Source organism: Fistularia commersonii, chromosome 3 (assembly GCF_037954325.1).
Source record: "Fistularia commersonii isolate RoL2024-O1a breed Wild chromosome 3, RoL_Fcom_v1.0, whole genome shotgun sequence".
Classification (NCBI taxonomy): Eukaryota; Metazoa; Chordata; class Actinopteri; order Syngnathiformes; family Fistulariidae; genus Fistularia; species Fistularia commersonii.
The window spans coordinates 7,424,830-7,452,477 of NC_141286.1; the positions used below are offsets into that span (position 1 = coordinate 7,424,830).

General features: G+C 43.1%; 1 protein-coding gene across 2 annotated transcripts in view; it reads right to left on the bottom strand.

Annotated features, from left to right (window-relative positions):
• The window catches only part of lsamp (limbic system associated membrane protein), a 485,855-nt gene that overhangs the window by 10,565 nt on the left and 447,642 nt on the right, over window positions 1–27,648 (bottom strand). For both annotated transcript variants that reach the window (XM_086143485.1, XM_086143486.1), the window contains 3 exons: window positions 23,712–23,837; window positions 9,594–9,725; window positions 3,586–3,706 (listed from right to left, as the gene is read on the bottom strand). In XM_086143485.1, coding sequence (XP_085999611.1) covers window positions 3,586–3,706; window positions 9,594–9,725; window positions 23,712–23,837 — 379 coding nt within the window. The remainder of the gene's footprint in view (window positions 1–3,585; window positions 3,707–9,593; window positions 9,726–23,711; window positions 23,838–27,648) is intronic.

A 27,648-nucleotide genomic window follows, 5' to 3' on the forward strand; every position in this document is an offset into this window, starting at 1 on the left:
AGACAGTGTGCGTTTAAATAATGTTGGAGCTGTTTTGTCAAAAAAATGATGCAAAGTGTTGCATTAAGTAAATAAGGCACAACAGAGTGCATTAGCTTTTATTCTTGGGGACAGAACTATAAAATCTAGTAGCACAGCAAGGATAAATGCTATCATTATGGTGCATTAGCATCATCATCATCATCCAAGGAGAAACTGCAATAATACTTTCTGCTGGCAGAGAGGGAGCGGGGACCATGAACGGGCACGTCGCCAGAATCCTCCAGGGGACAAAACAACTGAGATATATGGAAGTTGGAAACAGCAGATAATGCAAAATATTCCAATGACCATAAATCTTTCTTTTCAAGCACTGGTGTGATAGGCCTATTACTTTAGAACCCATATTGGTGATAACACTTGTGACCCTCCTCCAATACCTCTCCACCCATCTACAGAAACCTTTACCTGCTGCTGATTTTCGATTTCGGTGAAACTAAGGATTGTGAAGGTCTGTTCCGATATAAATTCGGCCCGTGCTCGGATTCAAAGCTCGCGTTTAGCCTGATGTGAGCCGTTGCCATTCATATATGTAACGCCCTCAAGGAGCTTTTGCTTTTATTTCCAGCCCTGAAACAAATTGTGCATTCATAAACGGCTCCCTTATGCTGCCGCGTAGGCACAAACCGATGGAGAAGAGCTTTGAGGTTGAAGCCTGTCCTCCAGAAATCCGGAATGATCAGATATGCCACTGCACAGGCAGAACAGTTCAAACGCTCTGTTATAATCAGATCCAACCTGATCCGTGTTCCTAAATGCGGTGATCAAATCATTTCGGCCGACTGTAAGGCTGAAAACAGAATTTGGAGAACCGGAATATTCTCTTGATTTATGTCAAATCCAAATCATGCACTGCTTTTGATTGATTTCCAAATTGTGGAATCAAGAGCGGGACACTACGGTGGCACAGTGGTTCTTCTGCAAGAAGGCTTGATTCCGCCTTTCTGGTGGGCTTTCGCCGGGTTCTTCGGTTTCCTCACCAAGTCCAAAACCGTGTAGCAGGTTCACCAGAGACCCAACATAACCCAAAATTGTGAATGGTTGCACTTCTCTATACTGTATGTGGTCCTGTCACTGGTCCAAGGTAAGCTATCATTGGTCTCGCCCAACAACAGCTGGGAAAGGCGCCAGCCTCACTGCGACCCTGAGTGCAGAATAACGCCATCCAGCGGTACTAATACAGAAATGGCGCTCCTCATGCACCACCATGGGTTGGTTGCTTTTTTCATGAATCAATCCCCTTAAAGTAGGTAAAGTGCCATGGTTATGAGTTCGCTAGGTCAAAAAAAGAAAGGCACCCGAGTGCTCCGTAGAAGGCGGAGATGTTCGCTTCATACCTGCACCGCGGGTATTTTTTTTTTCTCACAATTCAAGCACATTGGCAGAGAAACCGGCCCATTCACAGAGCTGTCTGCGATCTGACATTTTTTTAATCATTTACATTCTCCTTCCAAGCTTCTCATTCCGGAACTCATTCATGTGTTGGTTTCTGCTTAACTCTGGGAAATCTTGGGCTTTTTCTTAAGCACCGAGACAATTGGGCTGGTTTAAGACTTTGAACGCCATTACACTTTGATGCTCTTGGAGTGTTTTCCTGAGACATAAATTGAGGGTTTTCTAATTAAAAGCAGTTTCTGGTCACACTGTTTCCACTTCCTCGGTGGACAGTAAATGTGATCTTCATTACTGGATCATTACCGGTGTACTTAACGTGCATACAGTTGGGGCACCCGTTCCGTTCTGCACTTTCCCCATTCAGAAGTCACTTCGCTGTTAAACAGCTATATTCAATTAATAGTGAAATAACAGCCTACATAGTGATTAAGCGGACAATTTGACACGATCAAGCCAAAGAAATGGTGTCATAAAATTAACATTTCGATCTCGATAAAGGACGTATTCCGAGAGTCGATTCAACAAAGGCTTTCATTCAAGACATCTATTCTAATCACTCGGTAAAATGATAAGGCTCTTTGCAGATGTGAATGAAACCGCTTGGCCGCCTCTAAATTTGAGGGTGATCAGTGGTCTCGCATATTTGAAGAGCTTCTGATGAGGGCCATTCAAAAGAAATGGCCACCACAAAAGACAAAATAAACAAACAAACAAAAGACCAGAAGACTGAAAAATGAGTTCAAAAGATGCATCACTTACAACGGGTTAGTGTTCAATTCAGCAGTATTACACAAGAGGGTGTGCTTGACAGCCGTTATTGTTACAAAAGCGACGGGTCAAGAGCGAGATGCTGCGTCGAGTTCCATTACAAGCACGGCGACATCGATGTTAAAGCACACCACTCAGCAGTGACGGCGTAATTATAAATATTCAAATTGCGGGCGCTTTCGGACATCGTGGCTCAGTGACATCACCAGATTAGGTAACGCAAATGACATCAATCTGCCGGCCCTTCGTTTCAACCAGGCAACAGAAGACATTATCTGGTCTCCGTTGAATCATCCAGCCTACTCGGGCTGACGCTTTCCAGAAATGTAAGAAACCCGCAGGCTGTCTGGAGTTTTACAGCTGAGCCCAATGTAGATATAAACCACATCTTTTGACGGAAGGAGCTTCAGGCAAAAATCATCTGCAAAATCTTGGTGGGCGAGGTCACCCTGTAGCTTTCCTCTCTTTTATTTTCCCCTTTGTGTCGCAATGAGTTTGGCCATATGTTTTCACAGCCTTGGAGTGACATGCCCTGAATGCACGATGAAAAATGGTGCGGCTATACAAAATATGACAGTAAGGAACACACTGTATATACCCGGTGAGCCCTTGGGATAAACGTGCTCGCAGGATCTGGCATTCAAGACTCCAAAACTACTTTCAAAATTCAAACACCATTGGTGCAAATGGGATTTCTTTTTTGTTCAGATCACTAATGGCTCACACTGTTTTCTTTTGTGTATGTTTCACACTAGACTCCGACTCTAGCTATTTAAAAAAAAAAAAAAAAACTAGATGAGAGCACAAAGCATTACAGTGCGAGAAGAAGTTCTGTTTTGTTCTATTTGAAAAGCAAGAGTATTCATTGTTTAAGTCTTATTTAACAGCAGTGAAGCCTTGTTCTTTTGCAGATACAACTGACATGCATATTTAAATTTGGATCATTTCGCCTCAGCGTGTGACTTGAAATAACACGGCTTTCCAATTTTACGGTTAGCGCTACAATTTGGCTGTCTTTGCGCGGCTCAGCCCGGTCGACTTGTTTCTCGACGTTTCATGTTTGACCTTTGACTGCTAACCGACTCTTGCCCCCCCCCCGCCCCACATATCTATATTCAAGTCAAATTAATTAAATAGTGAGTTCCCGGTATTCCCTGGACAGTTCTACCATAAGCTGTACTCTCACACTGAAATGAGGTAGTTTTAAAATATCTTGATCTGCAACTGCCAAGTGTCTGTCTTCACGCTCATTAGATCTATCAGAGTTCTAGTTCAAAGAAAAATTGTTCATGCTGCCCCCTCTCAAACTCCCGCCGCGACAAGTTTCAGATTAAATGTAATTCATCGCCGGAGGAGCCGAACAGTTGGAGCTGGGAGTCTTACCTTTTTTCGTCTCTGTACCACTCGAACTCTGGTGTGGGCACGGCGGTGGCGTCGCACTGCAGCGTCCCCATGCGTCCCAGCTGGGCTTCCGAGCTCTGGGTTTTCTTTATTGTCGGAGGGTCTGCGGAGTCACAAGATGGCAAATATTGATTATATTTCCAAGCCTGCACACAGAAGCCGCTTGAAATAACTGCTGTTGTCTTTTAAGACCTTTATTTCTATATATACAGGACTGTCACAGAAAATTGGAATATTGTGATAAAGTTCTTTATCTTATGTAATGCAATTAAAAAGCAAAAATTACTTTTTCACGATATTCTAATATTTTGAGAAATGATTTTTGAGCTTTCTTAAGTTGTAAGCCATAATCAGCAATATTAAAATAATAAAAGACTTGCAATATTTCAGTTGATTTGTAATGACTCCAGAATGTATGACATTTTGCTTTTGTAATTGCATTACAGAAGATAAAGAACTTTATCACAATATTCTAATTTTCTGTCCTATATATATATATATATAAAATTTTATATAGATATAATTTCTTTTTTTATTTTATTCATTTTTTATTCTTTATGTTCACAATTTTGATGCTGCTACCCCATGTGCTCCCCAATTGCCCCTCAGGGACAAATTACATTTGCGCATAACCATGTTTTTTTTAATCATTTAACACTTTTATTCAAATTATGACAAGAAGGTCTCTGGTTATCTTCTAACAGTGTGGGTTTTTGGATGCAGAGTTTGTATATTCTCTCCGTGCATGCATGGGTTTCCTCCCGCAGACCAAATACATTGAGTGGGTTCATACAAACCCAAAAATGGCCAGTCATTAATGAAAGAGTGAATAGTTTTATGTTTCTATCTGACGTGAATGAGAGCATGAATGGTTGTATACTTCAAGATGGCATGAGGATGAATGAATGGATAGTTGCATGTCTCTTTATGACACCGGAATAAGAGAGTGACCATTTGTGTGTCTTTATACGGCGTGTGAATGATTGCGTGGATGGTTGGTGGGTCAATGAGAGGGTTAATGGTCGTTTGTCTCTATATGAGGCCCTGTGATCGACCGGTGACGGGTTTAGCGTGAAACCCGCCTCGCGCCCGATGACGGCCGGGAACTTCGATAGGCTCCCCCTTCCCGCCCCCAAACAGCAACCCAGAGTGCCGGCCAAGTGGTTCAGATAATGAACAACTCAAATAACAGAGTTCACTTCTCAAAAAGACGGTCATTCTGTTATTGCGGACAGAAAGCATCGCGGGGAAAACAACAAACAAATGACTTGGATGAGATCCAGCGCTTCTTCTTCTTCTTCATGTGATGTTTACTATCACACAACACAATATCAATTGTTGGCTCAAAGGTCAAAGAATATCAGATATAAATTCGGCTGAAATCAAATTAACATCTTATCACACACACTTCTCATAATACGCAGGCTTGTACAGTTATCTTTTTTTTTTTTAGGGTGCGCGAGGGGGTTGCTGTCACTCCTGGTTAATTAAGAGGAGCATCGCTGAAAGCCCACGGGCTGATTAGTCCTGACAAGGTTGGTGTTTTATTTTTACCAGGGAGATTCATCCTCCCCAACCCCTCCCGAGAAGATTCCCAACAAACACCATTTAGAACTGATTCCTCCCCATGATGTTAATGGGCATTTGTTCATCTGCAAAACTATTTCCAACCAAGGAAATCGGAAAAACGCGAGTCGTAATCTTCTTCAATAATGCGTCGCTCTGAATTAGTATAAGAACCTTGTAGGCTTTTTTTTTTTTCTCATTATCCATGGAACCATTTTCATATTGATTCTCGCCTTCTCGATGCTGTGCCTCCCCAGACGAGTTTACGGCGCTGGTGAATTCTAGCAGGGCCGGGACTGCGAGCACTTTACGATCCCAATCGGACGCGACAGCGTTTTTCGCCATTAGTCCATTGCTTTTAACTATTAAAAATCATGTTTCCGCTATTTTTCAAGCCCTCCCGGTTCTCTCATCAGAATACAGCTTTCATCTTAATGGGATTTAATCCAGCTAGAAAAGATTTTAAAAAATGCAGACAGTGTTTTATGTGCTGTAGAGATGCATGACTAATAGTTAATCGCCATTTAGAAAGAAGAAGGGTTAAACTGATGTTAAGAGATTCTGATCACAGTCCTTCCTCTGAGCCCTGCAGACTCCCACATGAGCAATCTGACTCCTAACACACACACACACACACACACACACACACACACACACACACACACACACACACGCACACGCACACAAACACACGTGCGGGATGTGTGTGTGTGTGTTCTGTGCATCCTCCTGTAACTGTAGGTGCAAACACACACATACACATAGGAATTGTAATTTAGCAAACGCATAAATAAAAATGCTATGAGCTTGAATGAAGCGATGGGAAAAAAAAGTTCCTTGTGATCATCACTCACTCGCGGGTGACGAGTCAAGCGCTTCGACTCGATTTGTCATCTCAAAATCTTCTCCGCCGGGGAGAGATTTGCATAAAATGTGACATTGTTTTACTTGACGTCGAAACAATTTGTTTATAAAAGTCTTTTAGGTGAGCTTCTTGTTTTCTGTGTGTTTGCGTTGTTGTTTGAAGTGAAATATTTCTGTGAGATAACTGCACCGCATGGCTGGGCTGAATTACATAATCCACCAAGAGGCGTTACATTTCCGCTCCTCTCCTCCTTTCTTCCTGCTCGTGCTTTTTATGGATTCCACGCGAGGCAACTGGGAAGAATACTTGCGGCCATTGTTTTCTCAATTATTATTGTTTTTTTCCATATCATTTCTCTGGACAAGAAACTACAAGTGCGTGTCAATTATTTCTGAACGTTGTGTTTATTAAATGTAGTGACAATAGGCTGGCTCTTTGAAAGCAGTCGGAGGATGAAGGCCGAGGCTGAGAGTCAAATATTTCAGCCAGAAGACTTTTGAACAAGGCTCATTAAAACACGCAGGCTTTAAAATGGAGGTCTATAACCGAGAGGGGAGGGGGAGTTAAATTTAAATGGAAATTATGTCTGCTTCTTTTTCTTCTTCTTCTAAATGCCATGCCTAAAGGCGTGGACGATCACAGCCTGATATCTGTCTCTTTCCCTGACAATGTGCATGATGCTGGCTGGTGGTCCCCACAGCCTGGAACTCAGGCCATCGCTGAGCTTCTCTTCGCCGTTTTCCACTGATCTTTCTTGCGGTGATAAGGTTCCTCTCCTCGAGACGGAACTACAGGATGACGCCTGCCCTGGTAAAGGGTTCTCCTCTGTCGGCGCGTCTCCGTTGGTTATTTTCTGAATTTTCCGAGGTAACGCGTTTCTCCTTTTTGATGGTATTCTCTGCCATCTGCCGAGTGTCCAACAATCCAGTTCCCTCTCTCTGGCCTTCTTTTTGACGGGTGTGTGGAAGTTTCCTTAGCCTTTCCTTTTCTTATCTTTACCTTCTCTTCGATGGACTTTCCATAAATTGCCAACAGTAGAGCCAAGATATTGAAGGTATTGATTTGTTTAAAGGTATAATTCTGTTTAAGCTTGCATGGCGGTGTATCTTGCTTCCTTAGAATTACAATAGTTACTGGTTTGTGAGTCCAACCTTTTCACTTTCTTCATCTATGACATCTAATAGTTTCTGGAGTGGCAATGAGCACAGTGTCATCAGCGTAGAGGAGGATGTTGATTAGCATGAAGAAATTATGGCTTGTTCATTTTTTAAAGATAGTGTTTTGGGGATTTTACTATTTTTGTGATTTTTTTTCAACAAGTTGAAATAATATTTCAACTAAGATTATGTTGCTCACCTCTGTAGGGATGCAATTGAAGAACCATGTTAGCCAATATCCCTTCAGGAAAGTGTCAATGCTGCTGGTATTTTAGTTTAACAGGTAATAAACCCAAACATGGTGGGTCATTTTTGTATATGGGAAAAGAAAACAAACAAACAAACAAAAATAACCCCCAGACAAACATGGTTGACAGCGGTTTCCAACATTCACTGTAATGCTTGCTGGCGAGTGCAGGGCGCCCGCTGGGAATATCAGGCGTGTTTCAGGGATCGGCTGGACAATTGGGCCCACAGCCCACGTAGCATGAAAATTGAGACAAACACCGGCAGTGGAAAATCAATCGGTATTTGGGGTGGATTGACCGCCCCCCTCGTGTTGCACAGCTACTAGTCCAAACGATGGGCATCAGTTGCATCAGAACCCCCCACACCGCCTCATGTTTCAAAGACAAGAAAGCAGAAGGAAGAAAGACATGGGTGGTGTCAAAAAGAAAAAAAAAAAAAGAAACCTCAGGCCAGGTGATTAGGCTAATTTCTGTTTGTACTGCAGCAGGAGGGGCTGATGTGGAGGTTACAGCTGAACGGGTGAACGGAACAACCGCTGACAGCAGAGAAAAGCAACAGCGCAAGCGAAGCTGACGTCTTAGTGCTGAGGCTTTTTTTTAAGGCTTTTATTTTTTTTTTAGAGCTAACTTGCTTTTACCAATACCAGGTTAGCAGATAGTAATTTATACTAGCTTTATTGTTTGACTGGGTCGCAGGGAAAAAAAAAGGCAAAATGATAAATAAGTGTGAGTAACTGTTTTGTGGATTTGTTCGATGCTTTTTTATTGAGGGTTTAGATCTCCTTCAAATTCTCCCGGAACAGCACGTAAAGCATTTTTGTGGCTGATTTTGGGAATGGATGGCTCCGTTGGCAGGTGAGAATTTTATTATATCGATGATGTATTAACATTTAAATCACATTTATGCCAAAGGGTTTAGACACGCACTGTAATTTATTGTCTGCACTTGAAGGCGCACGTTAGCTGATTACTTTACTTGTCCTGAAGTAGACGAGGGGTTGAAAATGCATTTTAAAAGCTGCTTTAATGGTGAAATATATTCGCATGACACTTAAAGAATCTAGCGATAAAGCTCCTTAAAGACCCCACCAGACGGTTTGTCTGAAGAGTGTACACGACAGGGGACAAATTCCCTCAGTCATTTTTTTTTTTGCTGTAGGATTTTGTAGGTCACATCCATCGCCGCCCTCACACCTTGGTCGCCTTACTTTGAGGGAATTATGTTCTTAGCGGCGTGATGGAAAAACATAAAGGGACAGGTTTCTGTAAGTAATAAGCCTCGGGCTCGGGTTGAACCAACCCCCCCCCCCCCCCCCCCGCCAAAATGCACATTTAGGTCAATGCTATCAAAGGAAATGTGAAAAAAAAGCTACATAAATAATGCAAACTGAGACTGAAATGGAAACAATATAATAATATGTATTAAACTGAACAACAGTTCATGTTTACTGCCACAAACTTTGTAAAAAGTGAAAGTGGGTCCTTTCGTATGACGCGGTGTGAGGGCAGAATCCCAAAAGGTAAGAAGTCACAATCGGTTTTAAAAAATCTCTCTCCACAAATTCTACGAGTCCATATTTTTGCAAGATTTTACCGCTCGGCATTGTATTTGGGGCAGCGCTTTCATTAGGTCCGTTGCTACAATCCCAAGCGATCTAACACAACAGCTCTGCAATATCTTATGAGTCACAAAGAGAAGTTTGGTTTCATCTACACTGTTTGTGATGCATTTGAAAAACACATGCATACATATATAAATAGAGTATATATTGGATATATGTATGCATGCAGTCAGTTCGGTGTTTGCGCTACTTTGTTCTGTTGAGAGTAATATTTTTGACAACCTATTTACATAAGTGAGAGGAGCATAATACGAGAGAAAAGATCTCAATATTCCGCTCTCCGGTATAACAGCACCACCCACTGCCTCTATTATAAATATAAAGTAGAGGCACCTTTGTGGTCGTGTCAACAGAGCTGGGAGGAAAAAAAGGAGTGTTGTCTGAATTATATCCACAGAACGTCAAAATGTGTCTTTATCGCACTGAGCTTTGCAGCTGTCTCCTGGAAGCAAGCTTTTTTTTTTTAAAAAAAAAAGAAAAACTAAGTTAATGGATCGCAATGAATTGCAAACATGAAACCGTCGCTACTTACAGTTGACAATCACGTTAACGTATTTCATATCAGGCGTGGCGACGTCGTTGCTGGCCTTGCACTCGTAACGACCGGCTTGGTTTCGCATGATCCCTATGATGTCCAGGTACTCCTCGCCGTCCAGAGGCTCCGCTGCGGGTGATATGAGAAAGAACAGGGTAAGCGCACAATCACCCGAAAATGATTTCAAACTTGGCCGACACGCGGAGAATAAGCAGCCATTCGGACCGCAGCACATTCCGCTATGGTGCAAAATGCGAAATCAAAAATGGCTGGCGACATTAGAAGACTCCATGACCGGTTTCACATCAAGCGATCTTGAAAAGGAGTAATATTGTTGACAGCTTGAATCCGCGTACGGACATGCGCAAGAAAACCATCCAGACTGTCGGGAGAGGTTTCTTACTGATTGCTTCACGAGTGACTGCTAATTATTTGAATACACAAGACATTAACAGACTTCATTTTCTAGAGGGGATGTGTTATGATGATAACAGCATGAGATTATTATTATTATTATTTTTTTTTTTTAATCACGGACGCTAACAGAAAAGATCCCGGAGATATCATCATTCATTGGTATTTATCGATAGATTATCTCGGTGTTAGTGACATAACAATCGGGCTTCACTGAGAGCTACGTGATAAAGACTGCCACCTTTGAACCCCAGATGTATGACATTTTTAATTAAATCGAAGTACTTCTCTGCGTATTGTGCATTCCCTTTCAAGGGAGGCTGCAAAATTTTGGGCTTGCAAAAAAGAATTGCGTGCAAAAATTTGCCCGCCCCTAGCCGTGTTGCAACCGGATGCTCCTCGGAAAAAAATACAATTATCAGTTCTGAATGAGATGTTGGGGGGGGGGGGGGGGGGGGGGACCCTGCGGACCCTGAAAATGTAATAACTACAATAAAATCGACTGATACTTCCCTTAATCTAAGAGGATGTGGAGTGATGGAATCTTGGCAGTGGAAATAAATTGCCAAGAGAAGATCTGTGGTGCAGGGGAGAGGAGGAGGTGTGTTTGTGACAACAGTAAATTTTAGTGGTAGCACTCGTGGGCAAAGTTGACTGCGTTTTAAATAAAGGGCTGTAGGAAAATGGCCGCAGCCTCAGACTGTTGCAGCCAATAGCTTCGGGTACCGATATGAGGGAGGGTTGAAGGTGGGATGAGGGGTTGGGGAGAGAAACAAAACAAAAAGCTGCCATGCTTTGGTAAACACAGCAGCGGCGCTGAGCTTTTTTCATGCCGGAGAGCTCACAGGACCACCAGGTGACTGGAACATCAGCCTCGAATCATAAATGGCGGCAGATCTAATGACAGCTATCTCAAAAGAAAAAAAAGAAAAAAGAAAAGAAAACTGGCCTCGCCGTTTTTGAAACCAAGAGAAAAACACATGATCTAAATTGAGTGGATGGTGGAGCCGGAGGTCGGCTGATACGGCGTCGTTTCATGTTGATTGAAAGATCATCTGGATCATGATCAAAGTCTGAAACAGATCATATTCATCCCCTCTCTGGATGAACTGCCAGGGTAACGTGATTGGAGAGGTATGATTGAAAAACTGTTACCATGGAAATTCTATTGAGGCTCAGTCTCTTCTTCAGGGCTTTGGTTCAGTGCTGGGCGAGCAGAGCGAGAACGAAAGAGCGACGGCACAGAGAGAGCGAGAGAGAGAGAGAGAAAAACAGGTGACTGCAAGGATCAGAGAATAAAGAAGAGGGGAACAGAGGAGGCAGTGAATTTAAATTAGAGATGAGCGGAAGCGGCTTGATTTGTTTAAGCGACAATTGAACTGTCAGTAATCTCGCCCGGTGTCTAAAGAGAGCAGCTAAATCATAAAGAACGTGACGTATTGTCTAAAGAAACAATTAATCACAATGTGGCTTATTTCACGCATCTTTGTCCGTGGGAGGGTGGTACCGCTTCCTGCACATGAAGTGTGCGTTATCTATTTAATGAAGCATAATGAAGAAAGATTGCTTAATCTGGTCCGCGGGGAATTGATTATGCCGTGTGTGGGGCAGATGCGTGCGCATGTCGGGTTAGTGTGAAGCCCGCGCACGCATTGACATGGCAGGGGGGAGACACCTTGGGGGTTTCTTGGGAGCCTCGTGAATTCTGGCATTTACGACGCATTTCATCTATAGTTGAGTCATAATCCGGTTCAAGGACGGAGGTTACGGGCAAAGACTGGACAACTTTTAAACAGTGGCAGATTTACAGTTTGCACTTGAACACTCCGTCTATCTGCTTTCAAATTGAAAATTCATTCGTTCATTATCTATAGCGCACTCATCCTGCGGTCGGGGTTGCTGGGATTCTGTAGCCTGTCCTGGGTTTGCCGCATAAATAAACAAACAATTATTCATCCTCTCATTCAAACAAGCCAAATTAGGGGTTTCCCGTGAAACTACTGCATGTTCCGGAAACTCCAAAAAGGAAGGCCCGCGTCGCAATCAAACCAGCGACCTTCTTGCCGTGAGGCGGAAGCGCAAACCACTGTTCCACCCCGATTGAAAATTCGCCCTCAACGCTCTGAAGATAATTCAGTATTTTCTTCAAACTAACATCCGCGTCTTTCCGTTCTCGTAGAAACATGGCGCCCCAGTCGCACAAAGCCACTGAAGATACACCAACTGACGCCTGTCACGCATCCCGTTTCCTGTTCCAACACGTAAATACAGTTACGTGTGCTGCCTCTCTCTCCCGCTGGTGTGTGCAGGTGTGGGACCTTCAGGTCGCATTTCCCGCGCCGCATGTGTTTTTTTCAAGCTTTCCTCCAGGTATATTTGGAGAGGGCACTCGGGTGTCTCTAGCCTTGAGCTAGTTCTCATAATAGAATTCATAGAGAGGTACACAAAGGGAATATGTGGCAAAGCGCACTTTGTACTCTGAAAGAACAGCAATAGGAACTTGTAGTTAGATATGTGATACTGACTTTCTTCATTTTGCTCGAAATAACTGAATCTAAGTCTTTATATCAAACATCTATATGCTATTGTCAAAATACACGGATTTGAAAAGAGTCACCCAGACTTGTGTAAATCAGAAATTGGAAATTTAGAGCAATATCTCTGCTGTATAAATCTGCATCGCTTGGATTAATAGGGAAAAAATTCGGTCTGCTCCAAACGATCAAATTCAGTGGAATTATTTTGAGAATTTCAAGGAATCGGCACAGAAATAACTCTGTTCAACGGTTAGCATCTCAGCTGCCAACAGTTGAGACGTGAAGCGCCAAATGAAGCTCGTCTTGTCTCCTTTGCCATTATTATTTGAAAGCAGTGACATAAAATCAATTTCTTTTTTAACATGCAGTCTGGCGCTGGCAGTGCTGGAAACACAATGCATATAATTGTCGTCTTTTTCCACAGTTTATACTGTTGATATGCAACAGCGAGCTCCTGCAAATGCTTTTCAGCCGCAAAGAATTTAGGAGCCTGGAAGAGGTGCGCTTCCTCAAACGCCTGCTGCTAACTGATTTGCATTGCACACGCGGTCCCGGGCAAGTTTTCCATGTCAATTGAAGTTCCCCCCTCGGAGTGAGGGACAACGGTGTGATGCGAGGGCTAACACACAGTGCATCCCGACATGCGCGCACGCGCCCCACCTCGAAGTGTAGGAAAGGGGATGGGGAAGGGATGGCAGGTTTTGGGGGGGGCTGCTGTGATTCACAAACTAGCAACTTCAGCTGGCAACTGGATGGCATCCATTTGCATATACTCATGCATCATTCATCAGCGTCACGATACCACAGTGCGAAACATTACATTTATTTTGCAAATGCTAATTTATGTTAAGCAGCTGATTTGAGAAACTTCAGAGCACAGTAGCATAAAAGCTACTATGATTTTTTTTTCTTTTCTTTTTTTTTTCCCTCTCTCTCTCTCTGAAAGAGTGTGACATTGCGCGCTGGTGTGCATACCGCCCGCTGCCCCCTCTGGACCTTCGACCGTGTTTGTATTTGAGTACGTGTGCATTGTGTTTGGACAGTTGGTCCGGGGCTTTATCTAACCCAGCCACATGGCAGCCGCCTTCCTGCGCGCATTTGTCACGATTTTAAATGATACATCGGCGCATAACTCTTCCCATCGACGCGGCGATAATGAAGCGCGGATGACTCGGGAATGTAATACTCAAGAAGCTCACAATGACTTCATTGACTATTCGATCAGTCAAATGGCAAGAATACTGTCTAACCTCGATCGCATGCAAATGCATGTTCACTTAAGAATTACTGAAGAAAAAGCATGTGCCAGACATCATCTTAAGTCAAACATGAAAACATCTTTGGCAAAAAAAAAAAAAAAAAGAAACACCCGACAGGAAATAGTTTAAATCCTCAGACAACAGCCCACAACAAAATCCTTAAGGGGACTTTATTTAATACGTTGTGTTTTCTTTGGCACGCACTATGATCTCCTTCCTCAATTTGGCAGTGGAGCTGTTTAATGAACAGGGGTCTGCATAGAACAATGTCTTTTTTGCTAGTCTGAGGACAAGAAAAAAAAAAAAAAAAGAACTTCCACTCTCTTTTTTACAAGCCATTTGCTGCCACTGCTTCTGGCGGTGCAGAAATAACACAGGTGTTGGAGCCAAAAAACAAGATGGCTGTTTATTTGCCGCTTCTTGAGCTGAAGAAATGATACGCGCAGCAGAGCGCTGCAGCCGTCTGTTTTTCTGCACGCTATCGTTCCTCCCTCTGTCTCTCAGTTTCCCCTCCACCTATCCCTTTTGACTTTTTACACGCCTTTTGTTGATTCCAATGCGGTTTTTAAGCGGTCGCTCACTGTCAAGCGCCCGGTTGTCCTGTTCTAAATTAGAGCCTTTCAATGACATTCATTGTTGATAAAACAGAATAGGTCTCCGACATGGAATTCCCACGAAGGGGAGTTGGGTGGTCCATTTTCTCCTTGACTTTTTGACTCATCGGATAAACAGATCAAGGCTATTGTTGGCCAAATTTTCTCATTACTGTCCCAATGGCCTTGATAGGTTTGGCGGAAAGGGCTTTGTCACGACGACCACAAGGTCAGATGTAGAGTTTTGTTTCTTTTCCCCCTGTCATTGATTTTCCCCACACCCATCTCCTTTGCTTGCCTTGGATGCTTGTAGACATATTAGCATGACTCATGCGGGTAAACATTCTCCTGCCAAAAAACTAAAAATGACAGAATGAAATCCAAGTTACATTTGTTTCCTTATGCGTGCATGAAAATTCAAAACCCAGTGTGTGTTTGTGTGTGTCATTAAAAGGAGTTTGGCCAAAGCTCTATGCTTGCCAGCCACTGCTCACTTCACTTGACCATGACTCCCATCTGTTTTATGGAGTGACTGACCGCGGCACCTGCATGCCTCACTATAAAATCACTTGCCAGCAGTGACGAGACATCACCTTCTCGGTCCCGTCCAGAAAAGCAACATTAGTCCATAGTTGCTTTCGGAAACAATCCGAATTGGAATTTCCTTCTGGCAAACCATCCACCCCTTCTAGGAGAACCTATTAGTTTTGCATTCGCAAAGGCCGTAAGTGACCTTAAGCACTATCCTCAAAAACAAAACACCGCAAAGAAGAGGAAGACGACACGGACAACATGGGGAGCCAAGTTGCCATAGCTTTCATTTTCTGCATGGCGGTAATAATAACCTAACAAAAGGATTTACGTATTTTTATTTTCTCTCCGCACTGCTAGGCCATGTAAAAAATCCTGCCGTTAGCTAACCGAGTGATTATTTTGGTGCAAATCTTCAGCAGTGAGTCCTCGAGTCAGAAGAGCTTGGAGTTCCCCATCGGTCCATTTCTTGCTGGTTCTGTTCATTTTGTCGCAGCTCACCAGTGGCCGCAAAAATGTTTAAAAACGGCGCTCTGCAGTCTGTAACAATTATCATGAGTTCTACCGATCACCAAGCACCTATATCACTTGAGTTGGTGGTTCTAGGATCTGAGGTCCGTGGTGCCTGGTTCCTTTGCCATCTGAACGCAGGAAAGAACAGCCACGGTCCCGGAAAGGTTCTAGGAACAGCAGAATGTTCCTGTGCAAAAGCCGCTTATGTCAACTCGGGAACCTTTTCTCTCTTTTCAGCTGAGGCCTTTAACAGTGTCTTTATTCCAGTGTAGTAGAAGCACATTTTGGCCCATTATCATAACAGTGGTAAAACTCTTGACCGTACCTGTCACACTATTTGTCAAAAAGAATTTTTTCTCCCTATAGACCCCTTGAACTGTTTTGTGAAATATTAGTGTAATTGCATTAGTGGTGGCCGGACCCCGATTGTTTTCGGCCTTCCTCTTGAACAGATTTCAACTTTTCACTGTTATTTCCTTTGTTATGCATTCATCGGACAGGACTTTTACGCAGTTTATTTCCACCCTATTCTCTCAACCCAATTAGATTTTCTTTCTCTCCATAATATTCTATAATGAGGAATGCTGACTTTAGAGTGTTGGTTCAAATATTATCCTAATTAGGAAGGACGAAGCGCAGATGAGACACAGGCAAAAACGATTAGTAGTCTTGTTGAGGTCTTTTTTTTTTTTTTCCCGTAAGCCTTCGCTTGAGTGCCAGAGCTCTTTAAACTGGCAAACTCTACTGGTGGAAGGGAGACCATCGCCTAATTTAACTTTCTGCGATTAAAAAACCCTTATGCGGGCTATTGAAGGTAATGCATAGAACACTGTCATTCAAATATCTGCTTTGGGTTTTATCAACATCATTTTCACATATATCCAGAAATTTGGTCCTCCAGAGTGTATTGGGTAGTAGAACAGATATTAGTCATGGGAATTCATTTATTAATTAATTCTTTCATTATCCATATAGACCAAAAGACAGCAGGCAGAACTAGAGGTTGCAGAGATGAAGATGTTGAGGTTCTCTTTGGGAGTGACCAGGATGGATAGGATGAGGAATGAGTCTATCAGAGGAACAGCACATGTTAGATGTTTTGGAGAGAAGGTCAGAGAAGCCAGACTGAGATGGTTCGGTCAAATCCAAAGGTGGGATAGAGAACATATTGGTAGACGGATGCTGGAATTGGAGCTGCCAGGCAGGAGGTCTCAAGGAAGACCAAAGAGAAGATTTATGGTCGTAGTGAGAGAGGATATGAAGGTAGTTGGTGTGAGAGAGGAGAATACAGAAAATAGGGTTAGATGGAGAAAGTTGATTCGCTGTGGCCACCCCTGAAGGGAAAAGCCGAAAGAAGAAGAAGATTCATTATCCATATAACGAACAGTCATTCATTTATTCTTTATCTTTACCTGAGTGCAGGGTAAACGGCACCATCATTGGGTGAGAGGTGAGGTTCCCCAATTGCAAACGAATGGAGACATACAACCATTTACTCTGTCATTCATTGCTGAGCATTTTAGGGTCTCCAATGAACTTACTGTGGGAGGAATGGGCATGAAATTTCCACACAGGAAGACTCCCTGTCGGAATCGAACCACGGACTTTCCTACTGTGAGGTGGAATTGAGAAACTACGAAGCATTAACGAAAGAAGTAGTGAAGCATTAAAGGATTTAACATCATTTTAATATTCCCCTCTTAATGGAAGGAACCTGTTGTAGATCCATAATATGCACTATTTATCGCTAAATGTCAGTATACTTAAGGAAAAAACAGAAGCAGAAGCAGCGGAAGACTTAATAATCATGACCTTTTGGATTTAGAACACGAACAGTTCGGTTTCGCTCCAAGTGAAAATCCAGGGAACAACAGATCCAAATCGCTCTGCCTGTCAGCGCCCGCAAATTCGGTTTTCGCTGATGCAGCTATGTTGTTTTTCCGATAGTTGTGTTTGACAGCGATTTCAAACCGGAAGGAATCGTAGCGAAAAACAAGAAACATCATCAGGAATCGATAGCTGAGCGAAAAATCGGTCTCCGACTCGACGGCATAAATAATAATGGTAGAAAGTCTGATGAGCCCGGTACACTGCCTCCTGTCAAGATGTTTTATTTTTTTTTCATTATTGATCAACTAGTCAGTTTAATCTCATTCATTAAATTTTCATTAAAATGGCAAAAAAATTCCATCTACGGGTCAGAAAACACCCTAAATAATATCCTTGAAAGGTTTATACGCGAGAAAATATTCCATATTGACGAATTGGGGGTAAAGAGTATTACCGCGTGTGTTTTCTTCCTTTTGACTCCAGCTAATGACTCGATTATCCGAAATATTTGCCATTTTACGTTTGATCAATTAACTCTCGAAGCTGGCGGCGGCGGGTTCTTGAAAAATAGGCTCTCTTGAGCCTCGTACAGTTGTATTTTGTAAAAAGCTTGAACTCCAGTCTTCGGCGGGCCCAGCAGTGACTGCCTCTAATGAGGCTTCGCCGACACGGTACAAGCTGTGCCCGTGATGTTCAGCGCACCGTCTGACAGCAGACTGTCTTCAGACCAGCTGCTGACGGCGCCGGCAGTAAACAAACAAGTGAAGAGGGACAGTTGGCAGATCTCGGACCGGCCAGTATACGGATTAGCAGCTGTTTCCTTCTCGCATCTCAGCGGGTTGATGTTCTCCTGATTGACACACTTCTCTGATTGCGGCGATACAAAGTGGAGGGCACGGAGTGGGAGGTTTGACTCGCCCTCCTCGGAGAAGGGTCTGTAACCACCTTCGGCTTCGCTTCCACAATCAGCAAGCTTGTCAGCTACTTCCTGCCTCTGACACTTTGACACACAGTGATGTGTGGGTGACTCCTGCCACTCCTCCAACATGAGAGGCTGCACTACTGAAGCATTTATGCAGCTCCACTTTTCCTTGTTCCATTCCCCCCTGAGACTCACAGACCTGTGGGTGTGCGCTTATGTGTGTGTGTGTGTGTGTGTGTGTGTGTGTGTGCGAGCTTTCCCTTTCTAGCTCCACGTGCTGAGGCGAGGCGTGGCGAGAAACAACTGAAGTCGCGCAGACGAGGGAAGGGGATGGGGTGGATGATGCAAAGGGGATGTGACAGCGAGAGTGAAAATGAAGGGAAATTAAACTGATGGACGGATAAATAGTCTCAGAGAGCGAAAAGAAAGCTTTCTAGAGCAGGGGACGTCTTTCCCGGGCCTGGACTTGGAGCGTGGCCGGGACTGCTACGGCCAGCGTAGGAGGGATGTCAAGGGCACTTAGCATCAAAATTCTAAAAAGCTGCCCTGCCAAGTACTGTAATAAAAAGGTTATGACTTCAATATTCGTGGTGTAGGAGAACGGGCTGCGGTCCAAATCAATTCATTGAATGTTGCAATGAAACTGTTGTAGTATATTCATATCCTACTGACGCCATTATCTACCTAACACCTTAAGGGTACATGTCTTGTTCAAAGGGCATTGCATCAGTAAACATGATGGACAGGTAAAAAAGGTCTGAAGCAATTCGCACCTGAGTTATGAGACACTTTTCGCGGCTACGCGACTGTTCTGCTGAATAATAAGCGAGGCCTTTTTCGACTTGAATTTTAATAATCGGTGTCCCGGCACATTCACTCCTCAGATACCCAAGTGTACGTGCGATGTGAGGTGCGGTGTGGATGTCTTCCCCTGCAGTGCTAAATGACTGACAAACTCTATTACACTGGAGAGGTGAAATCATTTCGAATGCATAATTGAACATTAATTAACTACTGGAGTTACTATAACTAATAATAAGAGCGATTGCACATCTAATGAAACTGCCCATTTGCATACTGAAACACCGCTCCGCTCATTCACGACACACATTCTGCTTGTTCCGCTTTCTCCCTTTCTAGTTTTCCCTTTCTTCCTTGACTCGGGATGGGATAATTCCGGTTAGTCCTCCCTCCAACGCCGCGTGGGTCCTTCTTGTGTCACTAAATGCCAGAGTGTGCCATAGGGCTTGTATTTTTCATACTTGTCTGACTTCTATTTTGGCGGTCTGAGGGGCGTGCAGTGAAGGATTCCTTGCCTGACCAGCGGCTCCATTTCCCCCCGATTGTGCTCAGCGGGGCGCCACCCTTCCATCCACCCACCACCCAAGAGGACCATTCTCTGAGAAATAAAGTAAAAAAAAAAAAAACAACAACAACCCCCTTGACAAATCAATAAAAAAGCCAGCAGACAAGCAAACTCAAGCCGAACGCGACACGTGTTGTTCAAATACAGAGACACGAACACGCGGCGCTTGAAGCATACAATTTGGGACTTGCAATCTCGGCTTACTCCTCTTTCTTTACTCTCATCTCGCCAAAAACCCTGTCACCTCGGCCACGTTTCGCGCCGCAAAACGCTCCGTTGAGCATTCTGCTCACAAGTCCGAGCGCTGACTGCTTCAGTCAATACTGGAGGCAAAGTGTGTTTCGATAACATACAAGAGCTACTAGGCGGCGTCACATCGACGGTTTGCTCACCGCCTGACACAAGCAAAACAGGTTTCCCACTGCTTTCCTGGACAATATTAGAGAGCCGAGCCGGGCTCGGAGCTTTAACACACCCCTGCTGCCTGCAATGTCCCGGAGTCAATGAGACCAATTTAATGATCCACGTGATACGTGCATTTGGTATTTGACTGAAAGGCCAATGACCGGGATTAATGTGTTCAGTACTTCTTGCTTATTTCCAGTCGGTGCTTTTTCCCATAGACTTCCGTCGAGCTGTTGTGACTGTGGTGAAAGTAACCATCTTCATGTCTTTATATCTAATGAGGCTTTGCTTTGCCTCTCTGTCGTCTCCCACTATGCTTAACTTGTTGGGCTGTTTGCAGCGGTCTTGACCCAGCAGGTCCCAAAACACTCTGCTTTCAGCCGTACCCCAACAATGAATTACCAGACCTCAGAAAATGGATTCGAATTTATCCCGCGATCGCTGTAATTATGAGCACCGAACCGCCCGACTTTGTGTCACAAAGACAAACACAAACAACTATCTTTCATAGCATCTAATTACGCAGATGGAGAAACACCCTTGGCGACGGAGAAACATTTATTCGGTTTATCTTTCCATCAGTCCAGAGTGCCTTTTTGTCATTAAGAGACCTTAAATGTCTTCTTATGATTGAATAAGCTCTATGAAACTCAGCAAGAGATGCAATAATAAACGGGGAAATAAGATGGCGTGGGGCTAAGAGAGAACCGTTTCAGCTTGACTGGCCTCATAGAAGCAGATGAAAGCTTAGCTGGAAAAAAAAGTAAACAAATCATTGAATGGAACACAAAGTTTTACATTGATTCAATTGATTAAAAAAAATTCACTTCAAGATACATAATATATATATATACAAGGTTTATGTAACTCATTTTTGACATCTGTTTGGCCTTGCTATTGACAGATCCCACACAAATACACCTGAGACTTGCAGAAAAGATATTCACCACCACAACGTTACAGATGACATATTCCAGAGATGACTTATCACTGTCTGCTCTTCAAAATTGCAATCCACTTTTGTGGATTCTGTGATTTAGTTTTCATGCTTAATCCTTTGGTCCTTTGAGGCAAAGCCTTTCTTTTTTTTTTTTTTTTTTTTTTTGCAATAGTATGAAAAAAATGTAACAATGGGATTGTCTGTTGGTTTAGTCTGTGTTAAGACTTGGGGGGGGTATGCAGCTAGGACTGTCAATACCGTTGTCACAGATTAAATTTATAATATATAGTATTATGTAACATTTGCACTTAGCTGTTTTTTTTTAAGCAATGCCAATTCAGGGGAACATTTTCAAGGCTTAACAAAAACAACAAGGTGGAGGTTAAATATTCAGCAGTAAGTGTTTGCTTACAGCTGGAGGTTGTGCATCTAATGCACATGGGGTAATGAAGCCATCCAGAAAGTATTTCTTCAAAAAAAATAAAAAAAATTGGGGAAAAAAAACCCTGCCAAAATATGTGTTTGTTTTTTTTTTCTCAGAAGCCTCTGCAAATTGCGTGCTGTAATTTATCTCTCCCAAACAACAAAAGTACACAATTTGAAGGGGAATTCGGATGACGGAGGAGGATGACAGTTTTGTCATGAAAATAGGGCTGTTTATATAAATGTGACAATTGTACATAGATGGATTCCCTGGTTACAGTGTTGAGTTGGGGGGGTGATTGAGCTCGGGGAGGTTAAGAACGGTTATGAATTATGCATGAAGTTGTCATGGTGTACATCCAAGTAAATATGTCTGAGGGACGATGAGTGTGTGCGTGTGTTTATGCGCGAAGGGTTTGTGTGCATGAGTGTACATGTTTTTGCTTTTTTCGTACAACCGCGCCACTAGACGTTTCTCCGCGGTGGCCTACACGTCAACTTATCAATGAGAATACGATTATACTCATGTTTATGCGAGCAGAGTCCTGCCTCTGACCGAGTTACTGCTGTTATTGTTTGAGTCTTGAATACGTAAGACTCGATTTGAGATGGACTCCAAATTTCGTGGCACAGAATACGTGATATTTCATTCTTCGGCTGTGTCCGATTTATGATGCTACAATTTGCAATTGACGCTCACACCAGTGCTTCACCCTGAAAATACATTTAAGCATGAATGAGTCGTGAGGAATACGATGTGCCTCTGTCTTTGAAACATCTACCGACACCAAGCGCGAGGACTTCGATAGAATTTTGTTTATCCCCGTGGATTATCTCCATAGGCTCAGAGAGGCCGTGCCAAGAGGCGAGAAAGATGTTCTGGCAACTTGTTGTAGCCCCAAATCTTTTATACGACACGTTCCGTTGCATTCTCTCCTTCGACGTGTCACCAAGCTGAGGCACCTGACTGAAACCACGATACTTCCTGGGCCAGTGAAGGCTTGAGGTGGGTGACACCACGGGATGCCAGACATCATTATCCCTCCCAGCAGTACCGGGCGCGTTCTCTCAACTTATGGATTCCGCGGAGGGAGATGTCCCACAAAACAAAAACAGAAATAATGACACCACCGGTGTTGTCAGACCGGTGGGTAATTCCTCATCAGACTGCAACCCTGCCAAATGTGTCAATCACAAATTATGTCACCTGACGTTTGATTGATTTACGAGAAGAATGACTAATTTATTCAATGACTTCAACACAACCGCAATTGCATGCTGCTGGAATTGAACCAAGGATCTTGCTGCTAACCGCTGAAATATAACAATTGGTTGGAGGAAGGGCACCCCACTAGGTTTTTTAAGACAAAAATGAAAGCGACAACAAAAGGAAAAAGTTGAAAAGGTATAATGAAAAGAATAGCTGCCTTTTGGAAGAAAATTCACAGCACTTGCAGAGGTGTATTTATGCGTCTAATGCGACTTGAAAAGCTATGTGCAAACCTACAATGTGAGTTTCCATTTCTTTTCTCGGAACAAAGCTTGTTTAAACCCATAAAGGTTGCTACAGAAACTGTCAGCTATCTGATCCTTGAAGCCTTTCTGTTTAGATGCGCGGATATAATATGAAAAAGGGGCTCTGGGTTTATATTGCAGTTCATAGCCAGTCAAATCCATATGCCTTGCAGGATTATGCCATACAAATCACTCTCCTTTAATGCAAAGTGACAAAAGAAGCAGCACCTTTGCAAGTTGTTAAGCCTCCAGATGCAACTAACAGATGTATTTCATGATATATGTGCGGAGCGTTGACAAACTGTTGCGGTAATTGATAAAGACGTATAAATAGAATGGCTTTCAATCAGCGCAATGCTGTTATCAGGCTGAGATGTTGTCAACTTGAGCATCTCCATCCATCACCCTATGAGCTTATCAGCACATGGCAACGTTATTCTTTTTCCTGAAATTGGTTTTAATTCCCAAAGCAGCACTATTTCAACTCCGTGAGGCGTGGACAGGCCATATATGAACACAGATTACAAACAGGACAGACATCAACACAGCCAATAAATATGAGACCGTGTCAGACCGATGCTTCTTTAACCTTTGTCTTATTATTATTGTCATATTATATTTTGGTAAAAACCATCATTCACTGTTAACTACCTGCCATTGTAACCAATGGCGGGAAAGACCCAGTAAACTGGAGTGGCTACATTCAGAAGACCACGCTAAAATGAACGTAGAATGCGCTTCAGCTCACGTTCTACAAGAACTTTCACTTTCCCTTCAACAACAGATTCCCTTTTGAAGAATCTGACATACCATCGCCATAAAGAATCCACAGTCAGACACACAAAGAATAACCAAGGTGTTTCTTACCTGAGGGGTTTAGGAGCCGCCAGGTGATGAGCGGATCCGGCCTGCCGCTGGCCAAACAGCTGAGTGTCACGTTGCTGCCCTCATTCACGGTCATATCTTCTGACATCTTGTAGATGTTGGGTGGAACTGGAGCCACAAAAGAAACGGCATTCAAGTTAAGATCGATACGTTCCGTGCAAATAAAAAAGGCAGAGTGTTTTTCATTACTGGTCTCGGCTCCATTTCATTTTATTGGTCTTTTTGCGCACGACTTTGATATCTTTCTAAGGATATTCTCCTCGTACGAATGTGCGTCCAGATTGTTCCATTTATAACTACGTGACCGGCTTTACCTGTATCTTGTGCCATAGAAGGACACTCCTCATGTAAATGATCACCCAAAGACAGATGTTGAATACAAAAACAAACAAATAAAAAAAAAAAAAAAACAACAACAGGTGACCTTGATTCTCTTGGAGAAGTTTTAAACAAGCGTCGGAGAATATTTTTTCCTACTTACAAAACCCTCAAAGGTACTTCGGTAAACTTTTTCTGCTCTCAGCTCTCCAAGGATATGCGACTTAATCTCCTGCCCGGGGACCTGAGCTCATGAGAACAGATTGTCTCTCTTGTCATATGGCGACTCACCAGATGCTTGGCACCGATTCTGAGTTCACACACATTCTTTCATATACAAATCAAAATTTTAAAGCTGTGTGTGTGTGTGTGTGTGTGTGTGTGAGAGAGAGAGAGAGAGAGAGTTTGTGACACTGATATTTAAAAAGAAACACAGGCTGCAGCTTTTAATGATCAGGCATCCTCGTGACCACATCCTCCTCCTATTGCTCCTTCAGAGATTCAACTCAACAATTTCAACCCATATTGAAAAAAAAAAAAATCATATAAATTAATCAGTTTCTATCTTGCAATAAATCATGAGAGCAGAAATAGCTGATATCCAAAAGGTGAATTGGTTGACTTATAAACAAGCATCGGTGACTCTCAATTCGCAACTCTTTATCGTTAAAATCCGAGATATACATTTTGCATCCATATTTTGAGGGGGTGTGTCACATCTACATTGTTATCCTGCCGGCTCCGCATGTAAGACCATTTGTTTCTCCCGTCAGTCCCACGGGAACGCCCACATTCCAGACGAGCTTCTTAAACATGAGCTGATTGTTCCCATTCTGGGTCAGTCAACAAAATGAGTAATCATGGTTTGGCATGGACTGGCCATATGGCAGTTCCTGCCAGATGGGAGGCTGCTGGGCTGCTGCTTTCTCAAATGCGGAGGAAAAACGGGAGGATCGAAACAAGCTCTGATGTAAGGACAGGCCACCTGAGTGGGGATCGGGAGGAATTTTGCCAGCATTAAAGGTGGCTACCTCCCGTCAAAGTGCATCCATTCGTGTAATTTGAGAATTTTCTGTATGGATGAACTCAGATGCACGGTTATCACACAACAGCTGCCACAATCCAACATTTACGACATTCATTCATTCATTCATAGTCTAGACCACTGAACCTGCACTCAGGGTTGCGGGGTGGCTGGAGCCAAAACCAGTTGTCATTGGGCGAGAGGCCGGGTTCACCTTGGACCAGTGGATCACCGGGCCACGTACAAGAGGTCAGTCCCCTACGGTGCAATTCTTGCCATAAGTCGGAACAACACAAATGAAAACAAAGGTATGACCAGTAAATGTAAACAAAGTCGTCTTTCTTGTATAGCACTGCGTGCATTTGCTGCTTTCCTACTACTTCGCAAAATTAGTTTTAACATCACAAATGCTATGCGTCAGAAAAATGGAACAAACCATTCTCAATAAATTTATGGGAGATGGCGATGTTATCACAATACGCCGTAGTTCGAGAACAGTCGTAAACTTTCTGTATAGTCATACACCCACATCTAGGCAATTTTGGGTTTTCAATGCACCAACTGCATGTTTTTGGACTGCGGGAGGAAACTAGAGAACCCAGAGAAAAGTCATGCAGACATGTGGAGAACATGCACGCTCCGCACGCACGGCTGGCTATTGGAATTGAACTGGGACCTTCTTGCCGTGAAGCGGATGCGCTGACGACGGCGCACGAAAATGTAGGGAAAACGTGTTGTCAAAAGGTTGAAATGATTACAAAATAAAAGCGTTTCATGTACACCCAGCATTTAGTATGATTTCATAAGTAGACGTGAGGAGAATCCATAGATACACCTGGTATGTCCCTGTTTAGCAGTCGTTAAAAAAAAAAGTACTAGTCTTCTGAGGGCCCATTACAGTGTTAGCGCTGCAAGAATAAACTCATATTTACATAACAAGTCACCATAACCTAGACCCGCCCAGTTATATTTTGAAACTCCCAAAGGTCATTAGAACTGAAGAGGCCTCACGGATGAGGATTGAAACGTCTTCAAGTGAAGAAATTCAATTCCGGTTGATGCGACAAGATGATCTCAACAAGAACTCACCATGACCTGGATGACTGAGAACCTCCACAGACAATAAAAGTATTATAAACACGGGATTCTAACTAATAATCAGCTCGGTAGCAAGTGTAGACTCGTTAGCTGCGAGTAATAAGGGGGAAGGGAGATCATTACGATGAAATGGAGACTCTTATAATTGCCGCAGATCTCACGGTGGATGCCACACTTTATGTACCGCAAATTGCTGGTATACAAGAAGCTCTGGGTGAACTCGGCGACATCGGTGAGCAGCAGGCGGCTCACTCTGATTCATTCTTGGGTGCTGCGGGGGATTTCAACCAGGAAAATGTCAGGTCTATATGATCAAGCCTCTGCTGGCATGCAAATTTTGCAACGGGTAATAAAACACTCGACTTAATGCGGGAAAAATACAAAGAACTCATTACTGGGACAAGTCTGACAACCTTACTGCTATGCTAATATTCTTGTTTTGTTTACTACTTTTGTGGTGTGATTTCAAGTGGCCTTATATAACCTTACACTGGTACTATGACTACTCGTCGTCGACATAAAAATATTCCTATTAGTAAGAAACAGTCTCACAGTGGCGGATAAAACCTCCTACATACTTTAACGCTCCTGGCAGCTTCATATTAGCGTTATAAGATGGGGACATACAACAGTCAATAACAATAGTCAACATGGCATCAACTATGCAACTTTTGCACCTCAAATGCTTCTATAACACCGGTACCTTAATTTAATCAAAGAACGGATCAAGGCTAACAGGAAAAAAATTCTAACCTAAATACGGACGACGCGGGACCCCGAAAGTAGAAAATTGGACTTTATTCGAACAGAATGTTGCTTTGCGGGCATCAAACTGCAGTTTGGCACGGCTGTTTTCAGGCAGAGTCCCTGATCGATAAACTGGTGAGCGGCTGTTAAAACAAGCTGCCATGTTTAGCAAAACAGAGCAAAAATGACTTCCAATTTACAGAAGCTGTCCTCTGCCAGGGACAAATAACATCTGCAGCTGAGTGCGTAACTTTCATTACGTACGTCGACAGTCTTCTGCTGCTGACTTGATAATACAAAATGGTTTTCATCGGGGAATTGAAAATTAATTACAATTAGCTTATTTATTGATCACTTACATGCTGCCACATGGATGCTTTCTTTAAATCAATCAAATGGAGAAAATAATTGTTGCTCATTTTTCTACCAGCACGTGTCCGGGCGGGTTGCTGTGCTTGTTTTATTCTAACAGTCATGCATAAATCTCCCACTGCTCTATTCAGGTCTTTTAAGACTGATCTGAAATGAAGAACAAACAGCAGTTTACTCCCGCTTCCAGTAGTTTGGCCGCCTTAGTTGGTTTGGTCTATCTTGAGAAATTAGTCAGAATAAGATGTCGTTGAGCCAGAATTTATCCAGCAGACTTCCTTATGATAGGATGATTAACTCTCCCACTTTCCTACATAATTGACAGGGTAACAGCTCTTACTGATGCCGCCTGAGGGAAAGTTA